At 38.8% G+C, this 18,350-nt stretch overlaps 1 protein-coding gene across 3 annotated transcripts in view; it reads left to right on the forward strand.

Annotated features, from left to right (window-relative positions):
- KIAA0825 (KIAA0825 ortholog) overlaps positions 1–8,405 on the forward strand; it is a 523,965-nt gene extending 515,560 nt beyond the window's left edge. For all 3 annotated transcript variants that reach the window (XM_021008591.2, XM_021008594.2, XM_021008603.2), the window contains exon 20: positions 5,293–8,405. In XM_021008591.2, the coding sequence (XP_020864250.1) occupies positions 5,293–5,410 (118 nt within the window). In that variant the 3' untranslated portion in view covers positions 5,411–8,405. The remainder of the gene's footprint in view (positions 1–5,292) is intronic.
- The last annotated feature ends 9,945 nt before the right edge of the window (positions 8,406–18,350 follow it).

Here is an 18,350-nt window from a genome sequence, read left to right on the forward strand (position 1 = left end):
AAAGGAACAATATAAAGTATATATCAAAACAACTACCACATAGACTACATACACATGGCTCCTTAACCAATCCGTAGACACATCACAAATCCAGGTGTTCCAGATACATCTCAGTTACATAGTCTCAGTCTGTATTTGAGCAACAGCCAAATGTTCTGCCAAGCTATTCTAGAGGCAATGTTCACTTAATCAAAGGCAACTTTGACTCTTACAGAAGGACAGGTTCCAGATGCTTCCTTGTCCAGCTTCTTTTCCTCATTCATTTCCTGTTTCATCGTGTGCATCCTTCCAGCCTTTACTACCTCATCCCTTGTCTCATTTATCTGCTCCTGATTACAGGTTGCCCACACCTGGAAAAATACCTACACAGCATAGTTCTTGGCACATAGTAAGCACTTAATAATTCCTGACTACAGAAGCAGACACAAGTCCCGGCGTACCAATACCAGCTCACACTCCTTTTGCCTTTCCTCCCCCAAGTTTATATACTGGCTACCCTATGTCATTTTGATCCCAGCCCTTCAGCTTTTTTTTTTTTTGTAACAACTAAATCATTATAGCTGGAGGGTGATCTGGAATATGAGACTCATGACTCATCATATGGGACATAGCTCTAATTCCTACCTAATAAATACACAATATGTTAGTGAAGTTGGAGGAGTTAGTGGTTGTGATGCCTGTAAATATAATGTCATGCCAGAGTTCAATAGTTAGATTCTCTAGGGCAAATATATGTCACTAAGGCCCATGATCAATGGGGGAGCTCTAAGCTGTTAGTCTCTGAAATATGGATGCAATTCCATAATCAGTTCCCCACCACTGACTGAAGTGAGTGTCAGACTTGAGGATGGTGGCAGTAGTTAGAACAGGCACAGACCTTAAGAAAGAGGCAAGAAATTCTAGGGAAAGAATCAGGGCATTGGATTGTTTCTGTCAGGGGCTAGTTTCATATAGGAGCATCAATTCACCATGAGTATTCAATTGTTTTGGACAGAGTGTAGGCTATTTGGATTGAATTCAGCAGTCAGTTTTAAGTTTAACAATAGGCTTAACTGATTTTTTTTTGTCTACTGAATTGATTCTTAGACAACAGTGACTGAACAAACTATTTATTTTTGTTCTGTGTTAACACAATCAAGAATGTGACAATTAGATATAAATTATCTATACAGCCCATAAGTGTGAAATTCAGAAGTGTTTGGACAAATACACTTCATGTTTTCAGTCCCAGTTCCTCCCAATTCAGTAAGAGTGACATTTTTAGGGAAACATGAATTCCAGCACACTCTGTTTTCTTACTTTTGTCATCTTTCCCTATCGTGTCATGTACTGATTCATCTTGTGCAAGTAAGTAAATGTAAAAATGTTCTAGGAAGTAAATAACATCGCCTAATATCACTAATTACTAAAGCACAATGATATTGGGCCTGATTGTCACCAAGCTTCAGGATCTTCATCTTGAAATTTAGTGTGTATACAATTCATTTAGATTACATTCATTATACAGATTTTTTTAATGAAACAAAGAGATTGCGCTTTCAATTTCCACAAGTGGAGTTAGTGATTAAAATATTTATGCAGATATGCATATTTTGCTCTGTTGACATTCGTAAAGGGATTTGTTTACCCAGCACAATGTTAGCACCTTTAACAAAAGAGGGCAAAACAAATTTTGCATTCTTGGTTTTGTTTTGAGAGCGCTCATGGGATAACCTAATTTATTTGAAATCCTGCCCAAAGGAGAAAGGCCATAGTTTTAGAAAAAGTAGAAATTATTGGGCTAATTTTGACCATGGTAAATGATACTTGTAAAATGGTTAAAGTCCATAATCATCTTCATTTTGGTTTTTCTGATTGAGGGTTCTGTTTGATGTTGGTTTTGTTTAAGTTGTTTTTCATTCGTATCTGACTCTTTGTGACCCTATGAGGAGTTTTCTTGGCAAAAATACTGTAGCGGTTTGCCATTTTCCTCTCCAGCTCATTTTACAAATGAGAAACTAAGGTAAACAAGGTTAAGTGACTTACCCAGGGTGACATAGCGCATAAGTACCTGAGGCCTAATTTGAACTCAGGAAGATAAGTCTTCCTGACTCCACACTCTGTACTCTAGCCAACAGCCACCTAGCTGCCCCTCTTTTTGATATATATGCTAATAATTAGATTGTTTACTCATGAAACAGGTAGCAGAGGAATTTTTATCTTACAAAGTTTCCAAAGTAGTTTTAGGTAGCCTTGTGGGCTCAACAGGAATGAATGCCAACAACAGTCAAAATTCTTTTCCTACCTATACTATTTGCTCATTATGAGACCTTAGAAATACTGACAGTGGTTATTTAGGACAGCTATTAACCTCCCCAACTCTTTGCAGCAGGCTGGTGGAGAAACTGCTTATTTGCAGGTTGTTATAAAAACTTGCTTTGGATATCACTCAAATCTGTCTTAAAGATTTTCATCATACACATGTCTATGTATGCATACGTTGTACATATGCATGTATATATGTGTATATGTATGTATATCCACAAATATGTTAATTATGCATGCAATAAACTGGGGAATTATTTTCAATGTATAGCATTTACTTATATCTAACAATTTACAGAACACCATTTCTTATCATTACCTTGTGTGAGGTAGTAAATTATTATTATTATTATTATCTGCATTTTACAGCAAGCATAGAGAAGCCCCTAGAAGTTTAGTGATTTGCCTATAGTGTAGTGGGTAAATGACCAAGCCTAGGCTTGAACTGAGGCCTTCTGACTCAAAATTCAGTGCTCTTTCTACCACATTAAGAATTTAGAAGGGAAAGAACTTAAGTTAGAGTTTGGAGATAAGGGACATCCATGACTGAGCTGGAAAAGAATAGAAGCCAGTCAAAGAGAAGAGTAAGTAAGTGGAAAGAGACAGTTATTATCACCATGCTGAGGACCTGTGACTCTTTTCAGGCTTAACCACTTTGTTCATCATCATCATCATCTGTTCCCTTCCCCCTCCCACCGCCCTGTCTTTATTCCTCCCTCTCCTGTACCAGGCCCCCCAAACTGATCAGGGTATTCTAAACCCAGCAGTCCTGCTGAGAGACCTGGCTAGAAACTCACTTCTTATTGGATAGGTTCAGAAGGAAAGATAATTGCCTGCATTTTCTTTCACTGATAATTAATGCAAAACCTTAAAAAGCAGTTATTATCCCTTCAGGCCTGTCCCCCTATCCCTTGATATCTTTCCTTATATATTAGACAATCATATATGACAAATTATATATTATAAAAGTGTTATCACAACATCATATATGACAGAAAAGCAATAAGACCTAACCAAGAGCCCATCAGAAACAGCGTATAGTCTAATCTTGACTCCAAAGCAAGTTTACCTTGGCAAGTCATTAACCCATGCAGCTCGAGCCTTACCATTTTAAAATATGGATGGCTACCCTATAATGAATGTCATAAGAACGCCAAGAGAACTAAAAATAGTGTCATGAACTAAGTGTTCTTAAAGTAACGTCTAACATACATAACAGAGCCCCCCATTTCTTTTGTTGCAATGCTGTCTCAATTGATACCAGCATCCTTTGGTTCATAAATCATGAGGCATAAATTCAGGATTCTCTGATTGTTATCCTTACTGGCAACACTCCTACTGTAAAATGACATTTGATAATTCTCTATAATAACCATTCACCACAGTAATATTGGACTAGAGGTTATTTGGTTTGGGCTCTGGTTCTTCTGATAGCATGGTAAAGACAACAGCTTTTAGCACATACTGGTTTTTGCTGCTGTTGATCAGTTATTTTTCAGTCTTCGTGACCCCGTTTGGGGTTTTCTTGGCAAAAATACTGGAGAAGTTTGTCATTTCCTTCTCTAGCTCATTTTATAGATGAGGAAACTAAGGCAAACAAGATTGAGTGACTTGTCCCGGCTCACACAGCTAGTAAGTGTTGGAGGCATGATTTGAACTCAGGAAGATGAATCTTCCTGACTCCAGGCCCACCACTCTATGCAATGTTTATTTATTTATTTATTTTTGGTTGGGCAATTGGGGTTAAGTGATGGGCCCAGGGTCACACAGCTAGTAAGTGTCAAGTGTTTGGTCTGAGGCCGGATTTGAACTCAGGTCCTCCTGACTCCAGGGCCGGTGCTCTATCCACTGTGCCACCCAGCTGCCCCTGCAATGTTTATTAATTGATTGATTGAACATCTTCCCTTTCCATTTCCTTCTCTCTACTCACACAGCTACCACTCTAGTTTAGGCCTTTGTTACCACTTTCCTAGTGGATTAGTCTCCTAATTTATCTTCCTCCCTCAAGGCTCTCTTCTCTCTCATCCATCCTCTACACATCTGCCAAAGTGATTTTTTCTAAAGGACAGGTCTGAATCATGTCACTTCGTTAATCTACCCCACTGGTCGTCCCCTGTTACCTTGAGGATCAAATATAAACTCTCTTTGGCATTTGAGGGCCTTCACAACCAGACCAGAGTCACACACAGGCAGAGGCATGAATGGGAAAGTCTGAGGGGGGTAGCAACAGGTCAGACAAATGACAAGAAGATAATCAAGGGGGCCATCTTATCATTTCCTTTTTAAAATTTGTTACAAGAGATGGCTGACTGGATTAGGGGAAGGGGAGATGGATAGACAAACAGACATATATACATATTTATGAAGATCCTATAAAAACAAAAGCTATCAATAAAATTTAAAAAATTTAAATATATTACCTCAACCCCTTTGCTGTGGAGGTGGGTGTCTAGAGGTGTGGAATATTGTTTACGCTTGTCAAATTTGATTGATATTTTGGTTGATTTTGCTGAACCGCCTTCTTTCTCTTTAATTTTTTTTTATTATAAGCCATGGTTGGCTGAGGACGGCATGGGGAAAAGAATGTATTTGTAAATAAAAATGATAGAAAGACAAAACATATTAATGAAAACAAGTGCTAGTGAAATTTGGCCACCCCTAGATTATATATTATGCTGGTTAGCATAAATCCACAAAATTTCATACTTAATTATTTTTAAACCTCCTTATACCCTCTAAGCCTTTTGTTAGGACTACAAACAAGGGATGTAATTAATGTGTTAGGATTTCCCTTCCTGTTCTTGTTGCCCACCTTGCAAGAGGGGTGCCAATGACCCGAGTTGCCCAAAAGGCCAAGAGTAGGAAGGGTAAATGACAGAGAAATAAAGTCTGAAATAAACCATAAATTTAGACCACCAAACCCTGAATAACTGAGAGTCGGGTATAGCTTAAAAGTTAATGGAATACTAACTGTGTCTTTTCTTTCAGGTGGGAGATGAGGATAGATGAAACACTAGAAGAGGAAGAAAAAGTGATGCTGGAACACTTGAAAACAATGTGTTTGATCCAGAGCTCGTCTGCCTCAGATAACCCAGAGGAACAGTAAATCTGCAAAAAGGAAAAAAAAAAGGCAACTGATATATTTTAGGAAGTCTTAGCATGCCATGGAGCATGTTTCATCCTAGAATCAGAATACACCTCAGATGTGCTGTGAAGCATGAAACCAATGTCTTAAGTAAGCCCTGGACTGAAAATGAGTAGTTATTAAAGCATAAGAAACATGGTGGTGTTATATATTTTTATTTTTAAGATTATAGTTTAAAATTAGCTTTTTAAACTTGTCTTCTGTGATGGCTGCTACCTTGCCTTGTCTTTGGATTTCTTCATTTTTTTTCTCATTGTCTTTTTAAAGCATCTGTGAAAATAGGCCAAGTTCTTGGAACATATCATCCCTCCGGATTATTTGATATATGTGGAGCAGTACTAAAACAGAATGATATTCTTAAAGGGATCATGATCATCCTAGTCCTCCAAGTCCAGAATTTTGGAGGCATCTTCAATTACTCGGCCACCATCAGTCCCCAAATGCAGTCTGTCACAAAGTCCTTCCTTTCTCTGTATTTGCTTTATAGACCTCCATTTATGTTATGGTCCTAGTCTCTAATATCTCTCCTAAATTACTACAGTAGTCAATGTACCAGCCTCCCTGCCTCATTGCAGTAACAAGAATTGTTTTCCTATAATAACCTCTGAGTCTAAGCACTTTGCTCTGTTGTGGGCTTCTCTTGCTGCTCCCATTCAATTAAAGTTCCTTTAAATTAAATTAAATCCAAAGTGGTGCTTTAAGATCATCTACCAATTGGCCTCCTGCCTTGCCAACTGCCTTTGGAAGATCTATGAGACAACTCGCTATATACCCTGACTCATATTCTCTGCTGCATAAAAAGCAAAACTATCTTCCCCCCAAACCTGGTAAGTATGTTTATATCTGTAAAAACTGTGGGAATATATTGATGCTCTCTCACCTCTGAGCCATCACACTTAACATTGCCCCAACCAGAAATACCTCCCCCTACTCACTTCCACTAAACTGTTCCTTTTCCGTCTCTAAAACTCATCCACTTCCAAGACACCTTTCCAGAAATTCACCTGCCTTGGGTCATTCTGGCAATCCTTACTTCTATTTCCATGTGTCCTCCACTTCCAGGCATTATTATGACTTGTGTGTATGTCATTGAGTGTCTACTCTCCTGGCTACTATAGACCTATAGTTAGTTATGAAGATTTATTTTTCTGTCACTTGCATTTATATAATAATATTTACATTTGCCATGATTATGCCCTTACCTTTAAGGACCTAACAGAGTATTCTCCATGGATTGAGTGCTCACTAGCTCCTATGGAATGGCTAATTGGCATTGAAAAAAAGGAGAGTAGGAGTGAGATAACTGGATTGTGTAATAGTCTATAAGACAACTGGCCAAAGCTTCATCATAAGGACCATTTAAAACTAAATGGGATAAAACATGAGAGAATCGACTTCTCAGGATAAGTAATAGATCTTTCATTTCACTATATTCTATAATTCCTTTAAAATATTTCTATGCTTTTTTATTCAAAAGGGAAAAGGTTCTTTTGTTTTGTTTTGTTTTTACCATTTTTTGAAAATGGGTTGAGTACATTGAAGGATGGCGGCTACAGAGAATCTCTTGCTTTATTTCTTTAAATAAAAATGCACAAATGGCCTATGTAGCTGCCTGCCAAATAAACTACTTTATTTTTAAGAGTATACTTTATTTGGCCAGTATAGTCATGAGCCTAATGCTTTAGGACATGGCAGAAGGAATTTCTTAAAATGGGAGAAGCTTTTTTGTGACAGAAGAGGCAGACAAGTTTAAAAGTATGCAGCTCGTAAATAGTTATGAGAAGAAAACTTTAAGAGTTCTGGACTCTCCCATCTTATTTTACTAATCCATTAAGTCAAAGATAGCTTATTAATCCATTATGTTGAATGTGAAACTCACTATAAATGCTTACCACAGCAGTCAACATAAGGCAACAGAGGACTTTATTAAAGTGATCTTGGTACTTCTCTGTGTGCTAAACTTGAAAAAGAGTTGTGTGTTCTTTACTGAAATGAGCACTAAAATGGAAAGTCAGTATAAAAATAAATTGACCTGACAACCACATAGAAGAACTTGAGAGTTTCCAAATGCCAGCGGCTTTTCTTGTTGACTTTATCTACCTAATGGTCATCTCCTAAAACCTATGGGGCCTGAATTAATTATCCTGCATTATGAGACATTTCTCTATCAGTTATTAGCCAAATAACAGGCATGGTTCATCTGGAACCTAAGATTTCCTTTTTGAGCCCATTTCAAACTGAAAGAGAAATATTGATGGGGGTGGGGACTGGAACAGCTAAGGAATGAGCAGATCTTTTGGCTCTGGACTATATTAGCTCCATGAATTTACTGTCAGAATAAGTGTCAAAAGGTGTATAATTAAGAATGTTAAATGACATATCACTGATTTTTTTTTTGGAAAGACAGTTTTTGCTTTATACTTAATGCCTTTCTTAAAGTACAATAAGGAGTGGTACTTGAAAAGGCTTGCTCATTTTGACATCTGTTTCACAATGACAAAAAATTAACAGTACAGATGAAGCCAGTGCTGTTTTACTGAATTACCTCCTCAAACTATTGTCTTCTTTGCCTGGGAGGTATGAATCAGCCTATAAGTTGTCTTAAATTTATTTCATTTTTAAAAGGGAACTAGCCATATATATGTGTATATACATATATATATATATATATATATATATATATATATATATATATATATATATTTGTAAATAGTCAATTCTGTGTAGCTCTCCTATTTCATTTATTTACCTAGTAATGGATTTATAAGCAGATTATTATAGTTGCTATATGAGGTATAATTTAATATACAGATACACATAAATGTTAAGGAATACTAGCTTTTATTTTATAAATCTGTAAGATATGTATTGCTATAATCTCAGGATAAGTTTAGAACTTTGTTACATAAGTTTCCAACTGTAATCAAAGAACGAGAAATAAAAGCGTTTGTTTTTACTGGCTGGGTATGAGTCATAATGTTCTGTCACCCTATTCTATACACTCTTGGAGGAAAAGGCCTTCTGGCAGTTTATAATTAGCAATTTTTAATGTAGAGGAGCTCTAAGTGGAGGCTTCTGTGAGACATATTTCTTGTGTGAGCATCGAAAGTTCTTGAGACTTAATGAAGAGCCTAACTAATAGTGGATGCCGCATTAGCCATTCATTGCTCCACTTAATGAAGAAATGTATCTGTTTTACCTTAGGGAAATCATTTCAGTAGAACGAGGTCTAATGTCATAAACTCCTGTTTATCCAGAATCCAAAGAATGAGAAAGCCCAAATAGCCAAAGTTTCCTTCTGACTTTGGCACAAATAAGTAATTGGTTCCATAGAACAAACCACACACATAAATTAAATCCATATGTAAATTTAAATTATGCAGGATTCTGTGGCAGGTGCAGCTATGGGGATGACTTTGTTCAAGGATCTGAACTTGCTTGACATCAAGGAAGGTACAAAGCAGGTGTATTCGTCAGTGTCAAGAAAGATGTCCAATGTAAATTCCAAGCAAAAGGATTCTTATTAATAACATCATCTCATAGATGATACTGAACTATTTATGTCAAACTGTAGAACATCATCAGACTTGCTTATGTCTATAATGTGGATGAACATCATATCTCCAAAACTATAACATGAAGCCATTTAAGCCACCAAGTCTCTGTGTTTGGACACATATCTATCTATCTACATACAGACTTACGTGCATACATACATATACATAAGGGCAGTTAGGTGGCGCAGTGGTTAGATTGCCACGCCTGGAGTCAGGAAGACTCGTATTTTCCTCAGTTCAAATCTGGCCTCAGACACTCAGGTATGTGACCCTGGGCAAGTCACTTAACCCTGGTTGCCTCAGTTTCCTCATCTGTAAAATGGGCTGGAGAAGGAAATGGCAAACCACTCCAGTATCTTTACCAAGAAAATCCCAAATGAGGTCATGAAGAGTCAGACACAACTGAAACAGACAATATATATATATACGTACATATACAATACACATGCACATACACACATATACACATATACGTGTGTATTAAGTCTCTAGACATATACCTGCAGCCTAAAGGAAACTCAGAGGCCATTAAATCCAACCCTCTAATTTTACAGATGAGGAAACTAAGGCCCAGGGAAGTTGGTACTAGTCTAAGGTCACAAAGTAATTATCAGGGCCAGGATTTGAACCCAGGACTTGTAACTCCAGAACTAGTTACCTCTGTGTATGTGTGCATGTGTGTGTGCATGCACACCCATATATAAGCAACTTGATATAGTGAGTGGATAGAGGGCTAGCCTGGGAGCCAGGACAACCTGGGTTCAAGTCTGAACCCTAGTTCTGTGAAACTTTGAAGTACAAATGCTAGAGTTAAGTAAACATAAAAAGGTAAGGTTAGGGGAAATTATCTCATATAATCAGGGTGTAGAACTAGACATCTATGCAAACAAAGAGGAGAGAGTGGGGAGAGTAGTGGTAACTTAATCCTCACTCTAATCTGAACCAAAAGAGGGAAAAATATGCACACACACATGCATGCACACAGCCGGGGACAGAAATACATTTCATTCAACAGGAAAATAGGAGGGAAAGAGGAGAAAAGGAAAAAAAAATAATTAGAGGGAGGGCAGATTAAGGGAGGGATTATTCCTAAACAAAACAAACTCTAAGGTTGTACAAAAATATTTGTAGCCCATTTTGAGATGGCAAAGAATGGAAATCTGACAGTGCCCATAAATGGGGTAATGGCTGCATGAATTGTGGTATATAAATGTGAGGAATTTCTGTAGCGCTGCAAGAAATGATAAAGGAGATGGATTCAGAGAAACCTGAGAAGACTTGTATGAATCGATGCAGATTGAAATGAATAGAACTAGTAAAGAAATATAGTAAAGACAGACAACTTTGAAAGAATCAAGAATTCTGATCAGTGTAATGACCAAACATGATTCCAGAGGATTAATGATGAAGTAAGCTACCCACCTCGTGACTGAGAGGTGCAGAATGTACACACACACACACACACACACACACACACACACACACACACGTTTTCACAGCTACCATTTCCGATGTTTCAGGAGGCAGGATTGGCCGTTGTGGTAACTACCGAGGGTCTCTAGACCTAGCCCTAGTCCCACCCCTGTCTGAGGCTGTGAGAGCTATGGGGCCTGAGGCCCCAGGAGGAGCTGCAATCTTAGCATTCCTGGGTATTTACTGTGTATTTTCAGAGATATTCAGGATGGATTTCACTGAGTAAGGCTTCTCAGTCTTCAAAAGGGAGCTGTGTGAAGGACCAGGTAGAAGGGCCTTGTATTTATTTTTCTTGACATGACTGATTCCATCTTGCACCTAGCTTCTAGTCCATTGACAGTTGCCAGGTTACAAAGCCCACGGGGTTCATCTTCAGCAAGGGAGGAAGGAGCAAGCATTTCTACAGATGCACCAGGCACTGTGCTGTGAGCTTTACAAATATCATCTCTTTTTTTCTTACAACAACCCTGTGAGGTAGGTAGTGTTATTATCCCCATTTTATAGTTGATGAAACTGAGGCAAACAGAAGTCAAGTGACTTGCCCAAGGTCACACAGCTAGGAAATAGCTGAGGCTAGATTTGAACTCAACTGTTCTTGACTTCAGGCCCAGCACTCTAACCATTATACCACCTAGCTGCCTCTAGGAATGTGCACTTTCTCATGGGTAAAGATGAACTCACAATCTTGCCTTCCCTCTTGCTATGGCATGCTCCAGATGCCTAGGTGGTGCCATCCTCCTTGCCACTTGTACCCTTTGGGATCCCAGGTCTTTCCACTTACCCTTGCAGATGAACTAATGCCATCTTTGGCTACATTAGAAGAGGTATAATATAGAGGGCTAACAAGAGAATAGATAATCCCATTATATTCTACCATAGTCAGACCACATCTAGAGTATTGTTTTGGGGGCACTATTGATAAAGAGAGAGCCACCAGGATGGGGAAGGACCTTGAGAGAGCATCCCATATGAGAACAAGTGAAAGGAACTAGAGATATTGAGTTTGGAGGATGGAGACTTAAGAGGGTTCTCTTCAAATATTTGAAGGGCTGGTAGATGAAAAGGGAATTAAATATTGTGGCAAGAACAACAGCTCAAATCTTTGGTTCAGGTCAGAGAAAGTTTAATTCAGGAATAGGGACATAAATTTAGATGAAAGAACTGTACTGAGCATGCAGCAGACTTTTATATTTGTATATCCCTGGTTTTGCCTCTGGTTAGTTTTTCAAATAAAGAAGAGCAATTTGTTCTACTTCATAGTTTATCCTCACAAGCAGAACTGGTCAGACTCTCAGCCTTGCAAGTAGAGTGGGACAAACTATTTTTCACTTGCTAAGGGTGAGGTGAACTCAAATTCCAAGAAACGCACATGAACTAGTTTTAACTAACTAGAAGCTGGTGCAAGATGGAATCAGTCATGCCAAGAAAAATAAATATAAGGCCTTTCTATCTGGTCCTCCACACAGCCCCCTTTTGAAGACTGAGCACCTTCACTCAGTGAAATCCATCCTGAATATCTCTGTAAACATGCAGTCAGGTGGTATTGCCAATCTTACGATGGCAGAGAAGTCTGGTCACACATATACAGAATTGTAGGATGAGAAAAAGTTTAAACAATGAACATAGAGATTAATACTTGAATGAGATTGTAGACCCAAGACAACATGCATAAACCAAGGAGTTGAGGAGAAAAGGTCTAGATCATGTCTTCAGTTGTCACATGGTACTACATAAGGCTCCACGTGGTATGGAGGCTGCTCAGGGTGATTGAAGTAGGCACAGGAGAAGGGATTGACTATGGTATAGACTCTGCTCTAAGAAGCAGAGAGAAAATTGTAGGTGACTTATCAATGGAGAACTTTTGGAGTATTTGTGGAGTGCTTGTAGAGAATTGGCAGTACTATTGGCAATAATTTCCAGGGATACTGGGAGATTGAGGACAGCACCAGCTTCCAACGTATAGTAATAGGAGATTTCAAGTGAATTAATATCCTCTAAATGTTTCAATTACCTCTTATGTTTGTGTTTTTCTTTTCATGGTTCACATGAGTCCAAATATGATGCTGAGGAGAGAGTGAGTCAATGAGTCCAAGAATCAGCATAGGTCCTTGGGACCCTCCAAGCCAGTGTTTGAAATGTTTTACTTACTGTCTTCCTTAAATGGACTACATACTCTATATTCATATCCTCAAATATAAAGATTTTTAAAACTTTCATACATACAATAATTAGGAAAATGAGTGATTTGACGAGAAAATTATTCCAACTCTGGATTCTCATAACTCTGGATTTCAGTATGCATAGCAAAATTGAACATATCCTAAGGCATTTGAGGTGTTTTCTATAATAGAAGAGCATGTTATAAGACATCCTCCTCCCCCACCCACATCTCAGATTACTGTCTTGTCATGGCAGGGGGCTTCCATAACTCAATGAAACTATGAGCTATGCTGTGCAGGGTTACCCAAGACAGACAGGTCATAGTGGAGAATTCTGACAAAGAGGAATGTGTAAAACCTGGCTTGAAGGTTAACATAGGAAAAAAAAATCCTAAGATCTTGGCAACTGGTCCCATCACTTCCTGGCAAATAAAGGAAGAAATGGAATCAGTGTCAGATTTTACGTTCTTTGGTGCAAAGATCACGGCAACAGCAGCCGTGAAATTAAAAGATGCTTACTCCTCAGAAGGGAAGCTATGGAAAATTGAACAGCATACTAAAAGCAGAGACTTCACCTTGCTGGCAAAGGTCCATATAGTCAAAGATATGGTTTTTCCAGTAGTAATGTATGGCTGTGAGAGTTGGATTATAAGGAAAACTGAATGCCACAGAATCAACACTTTTGTGGTGTTGGAGAAGACTTTTGAGAGTCCCTTGGACAACAAGGAGATCAAATCTGTCAATACCTAAAGAAATTAATTCAGAACTATTCACTGGCAGGTCAAATACTGAAGCTGAAACTTAAAAACTTTGGCCACTTAATGAGTAGATGGGACTCATTGGAAAAGAACCTGGTATTGGGAAAGATGGAAGACCAAAGGAAAAGGGGATGGCAGATAGATAATATCATGGAAACAAGGAATGTGAGCCTGGACAAACTTTGAGAGATAGTAGAGAATAGAAGGCCCTGGCATGCTATAGTCCATAGGGTCACAAAGGGTAGGGCACAACTGAATGACTGAACAATAAAAATATTCTAAAGGGAGGAAGTGTGATATTGTTATAACAACATTAGACCATTTGATCAGGTCTGGGTCTAAATGTCACGGCCTGACCTTTCACAAGTATCCTGTGACAAGTTTTCTCAGTTCTGTTTGATTCTACATAAAGGTGAGAGGTTTTTGTGGCCCAGCAATTGGAAAGCTTTCCCATTGAAAAGGAAAAAAAGCAGAGGAACAGATTGGGGACATCATTTTATTGCCTTTGCAGGACCATCTTCCCAACTTTCCCCCCAAATCCCGAACATGCCCCTAGAATCCGTTAAAGTCATGGATTTTTAGTGCTTTAGATACATCTGCCAATAATTTCCCTAACTTGTCGCATATGCTGCACTCCTTCCTTACTTCCCCCTTTAAGATGCAGCTCACGTACTATTGTCTGCATGAAGCCTTTCCTGATCCTCACAACTGCCAGTGTTCTCCCTCCCAAACACCTATATATTTAACTACTACTTTGCATGTGTGTATATATAATCTATAGTATGTATGTGTGTGTGTATGTGTGTGTGTGTATGCATTTATTCACTATATGTGTGAATACATATGTGAACAGCTAAGTGGCACAGTGGATAGAAAGCTGGGCCTGAAGTGAGGAAGACCTGAGTTCTAATCTGGCCTCAGACACTTCTTAGCTGTGTGACCCTGGGCAATTCACTTAACCCTGGTTGCCTCAGTTTCCTCATCTATAATGAGCTGAAATAGAGAACGGCAAACCATTCCAATATCTTTGCCAAGAAAACCCCAGATAGGGTCACAAAGAGTCAGGCACAACTGAACAAGATGCGAATAGCATTATATGTAAATATATATAATAAATGCATCCTGAATATATTTATATTTGTTATCTCCTCCAGTAGGATGTAATCTCCTTGCAAGTTGGATCAGGTCATTCTTTGTACTTGTGTAACCCTAGCGTCATTATATTAAGTTTCTGTCTGATGAAGACAGCTTAGTGGTGCAGTGGATAGAATATCAGCCCGGAGTTAGGAAGACCTGAATTTAAATCAGGCCTGAGACATTTACGAGCCATGTGATCCTGGGCAAGTCACTTAACTTCTATTTGCCTCAGTTTCCCTATCTGTAAAATGAGGATGATAAAAGCACCACCTTCCAAGGTTGTTATAAGGATTAAATGAGATACTAATTACAAAATGCTTAGCGCAGTGCCTGATACAGAGTAAATGATATATAAATGTTAGCCATTAGCTATTATATTAGAAGACCCCAAAGTGATAATTCAGCACTTTAGGCAGTCTCTCTTCGTATTTTTTCAAGGTCTTCTCAAAGACAATGATGTCATTGAGGTACACTAATTCTTGAAAGTAATTCATGTCTCCAACTATTTTCTCCATCAATCTCTGGAAGATGTTAGGTGCCCCTGAGATGCTTCAGGACATACATTCAAACTGGCAGAAATCTAGCTGAACAGTGAAAGCTGTCTTTTCCTTACCTCCCTCTGCCATAGGAATATGGTAATAACTACATCATAAATCCAACACAGAAAACCATTGGATGCCTAACAGAAATCTAGGGCATCTTGAATGCTTGATGTGGTATAGTGGTCCACTTTTGTTTTCCTTAGTCTTCACAAATATCAATCATTCTATTCTTTTTCATTATGACCACTATGAGTGATGCACAGGAACTATTCAGCTCTTTGATGAGGTCCTTGAGATGCTCTCTGAAGTTATCCGTCACAGACAAAGGAATCTCTCCAGATCTTTCCTGAAATGGTCACACATCGGTGAGCTGGATCTTGCAGCTTGCTCCCTATACACATACCACAACCTATCTATATAGCGAGAGCACATCCATCTTCTTGTCAAGCTTCCTCATTAGCTTCCCCTTCCATTCCTCCAGTATTGGGGAATCCCCAAAGTAAAAAAAGTCCCAGGGTCCACTTCAGCAGATACAGCTACTGAGGAAGCTAGGAACACCCCTCTGATGATTGCTGTCATGACTTAATTATCCTCCTAGACACCTTTGCACAATTTTGATGGATGCGGTTTTGCAAGACCTACAAAATATGCAGGTAGAGTCCCACCTTACTGTTTAAAGGAACTTAAGATTCTGATTAGAGCTGATGCTCCCATGACACATAAACCATGGCCAGAATGTTCACAGCTTTGTTGACGTCAGAAATATATTCAGGAAATTCTAAAATCACTTCAGTTCAGACTAAGTATGGGTAGTTTGTGTCATAGTCCTCCAAAGTTAAAACCCAAAAGAAGCTAAATAGGTATTTTCTTTAAATGTCTCTCATAGAATGCCTGGAACAGAATGGTCACTTTTACTCCACTGTTCACCTTCTCAATTTTTACCTACACCTAAGAGTCCAAGAGGAAAAGTACCAGTAGAAATCACTGTTGAAGTCATTGATCTTATTTGCCAGGCCTAGAACAACCTCTTTTAGAGTCCCTACCTCTTTTTTCCTGAAGCTGCTTTTACAGCCCTTAGCCTATGCAATACCACAGTCCCACTCTCCTTTGGAGTTCATTTAGCCTGTATATGGCCATTCTCTTCAAAGTTGTAATATAAGCTGAGTGTCACTCCTTGGTCTTCTCCAAGATGATAGCATATGTATGCATGTCAATCTGTTACAGTGTCCGTTTCCTTGGTCTGGTACTTTTCCAAGGAGACCAATGCTGTCACTGGCATTCTTCAGAAACTATCTTATGAGCTTCTGCTCATAAGAGTAGTTTTTCTGCCTTATAACCTTGGTCCTTGTTTTGGCACGTGTTCCTGACCATTTCCATGTGGAGCTTCCCAGTGGGTATATCCTTCCTGGGCCTATTTTCCATGTGGCTTTAAGCATCTATTCCATGCTAGATGGGTTCCACTTAAAGTCCCAGCTACCCAACTACACTTTGAAAAATTTATTGTATTTGAGACCCATGTGCATTTATCCTAACAAAAATTCATCCTTCACTTTATACTTCACTGCCCCAATGTCTACCAATTTCTATAATTTAGCATTTACATAATGCACAAGGTCATATAGCTTCTTACTTCTATGATGCTGTGTAGGTAAAACAAATGTGGAATCAGCTTGACTTGGTGTTTCACCATCCCCAAAGGGTCTTTCAAGTTTTTAATGAGCAATTTCCCCATATAATAGCTGGATTCTGGACCATTAGGCTTCCCAAATGCATTGAATCTCCCCATTAGCCGGGTTCTCTAAACTATGTTAGAGGTTCCCTGGACACAAAGTGTCACTGATTCTAGTGTAATCCAGGTTTTCCATGTTTATTTCCCACAGGGGCATGGCTTCTCTCCTGAGAAAGTTCTTCAGTTGAGCCAGTGTTTCTTTGCCATGACATTCACAGTCCTTATACCTGTCACTAGGCAGAGCTTTCTTGCCTGATCTAGTGAACCTCTCCCCTTTTTCACATACAGGAGAGGTTTCATTGTCTGACTAAGCATTCAGGAGAATTGGCTCTGCTCCTGTGATCCCTTCCTATAAAGTTCCATTGATCTGTCTTCCATTGACCTACTGGAACTGCCTTTGGGTTGTCCTCCTGATGTCATACTACCATCAGTCTCAAGGGAGATGTTCAATCTTACATACAAACACATAAATGAAGCAGCTTTTTTGCATGATGGAATATAGTCACAGTCATTCAGCCATTTTCAGTTATATCTGACTCTTTGTGATCCCATTTGAGGTTTTCTTGGCAAAGATACTGGAGTGGCTTGCCATTTCCTTTTCCAGCTCATTTTATAGATGAGGAAACTGAGACAACAGAGTTAAGTGACTTACTCAGGGTCACACAGCTAGTAAGTGTCTGAAGCCAGATTTGAACTCAAGAAGATGAGTCTTCCTAACTCCAGGCCTGGCACTCTATCCACTGTGCCACCTAGCTGCCCTGATGAAATATAGCTTCACCATCAATTACAAATTTTATCTGGTCAAAGTCTTTCTTTCACTTCTTGACCAGATGAGAACCCAAAAGTGTTTTAAGCTTCATCCTCAGCTGCTTTGGTTAGCTACCATAGTTCTAAAGTCTTTCAAAGCTGTTTTTTCTTGATTCAAATTCCAAAAAACCCTACCCCAAATTTTCTACCTTCCATTCTAATGAAGGAGAAAGATGATCAGATAGCTTCTCTAAATAGGAGAAAATTGTTTGGATAAACTTGTATTTAAATATTAAAATTTATAAAATCTAATTATTTAGTCAAAACTAAATATGAAACCTATAAATTCAAGAGTCAAGTTTTCATTATTATCATGTAGGGAACCAGTGACTAGCCATAAGCCCATTCAAATATATGCTGCAAGGTGAGCTCACCATATCTCAGGTACTCTCAGGGCCAAGTACACCAAGCCTCTCCCCACCTCTCCCTGCTACTTGACTTGTTACCTATTAATTCTTTCCCATCTTTTTCAAAAATAATCAAGGGACACGTTCTGATGTTTTCTCATAAATTCCCAGAATGCAGAAATTACATGACTAATTAAGCAGCTCTGAACCCCTACACTAATTTATAAAAACTACAGGAAATGGTACAGGAAGTCCAGACTGCAGCATGGAGAGATCTGAGCTATGGCTGGCCTGGGCACCCTCCTTAAATGATGGCCTGGGAAGGGCCACCCAATGAGAGGGAGAGGCCGTAGCCTCTCATAGGCCATAGTAAATTCCAGACTGCTATAGTA

The sequence above is a fragment of the Phascolarctos cinereus genome, unplaced genomic scaffold, assembly GCF_003287225.1.
Source record: "Phascolarctos cinereus isolate Bilbo 61053 unplaced genomic scaffold, phaCin_HiC Scaffold_4;HRSCAF=312, whole genome shotgun sequence".
NCBI lineage: Eukaryota > Metazoa > Chordata > Mammalia > Diprotodontia > Phascolarctidae > Phascolarctos > Phascolarctos cinereus.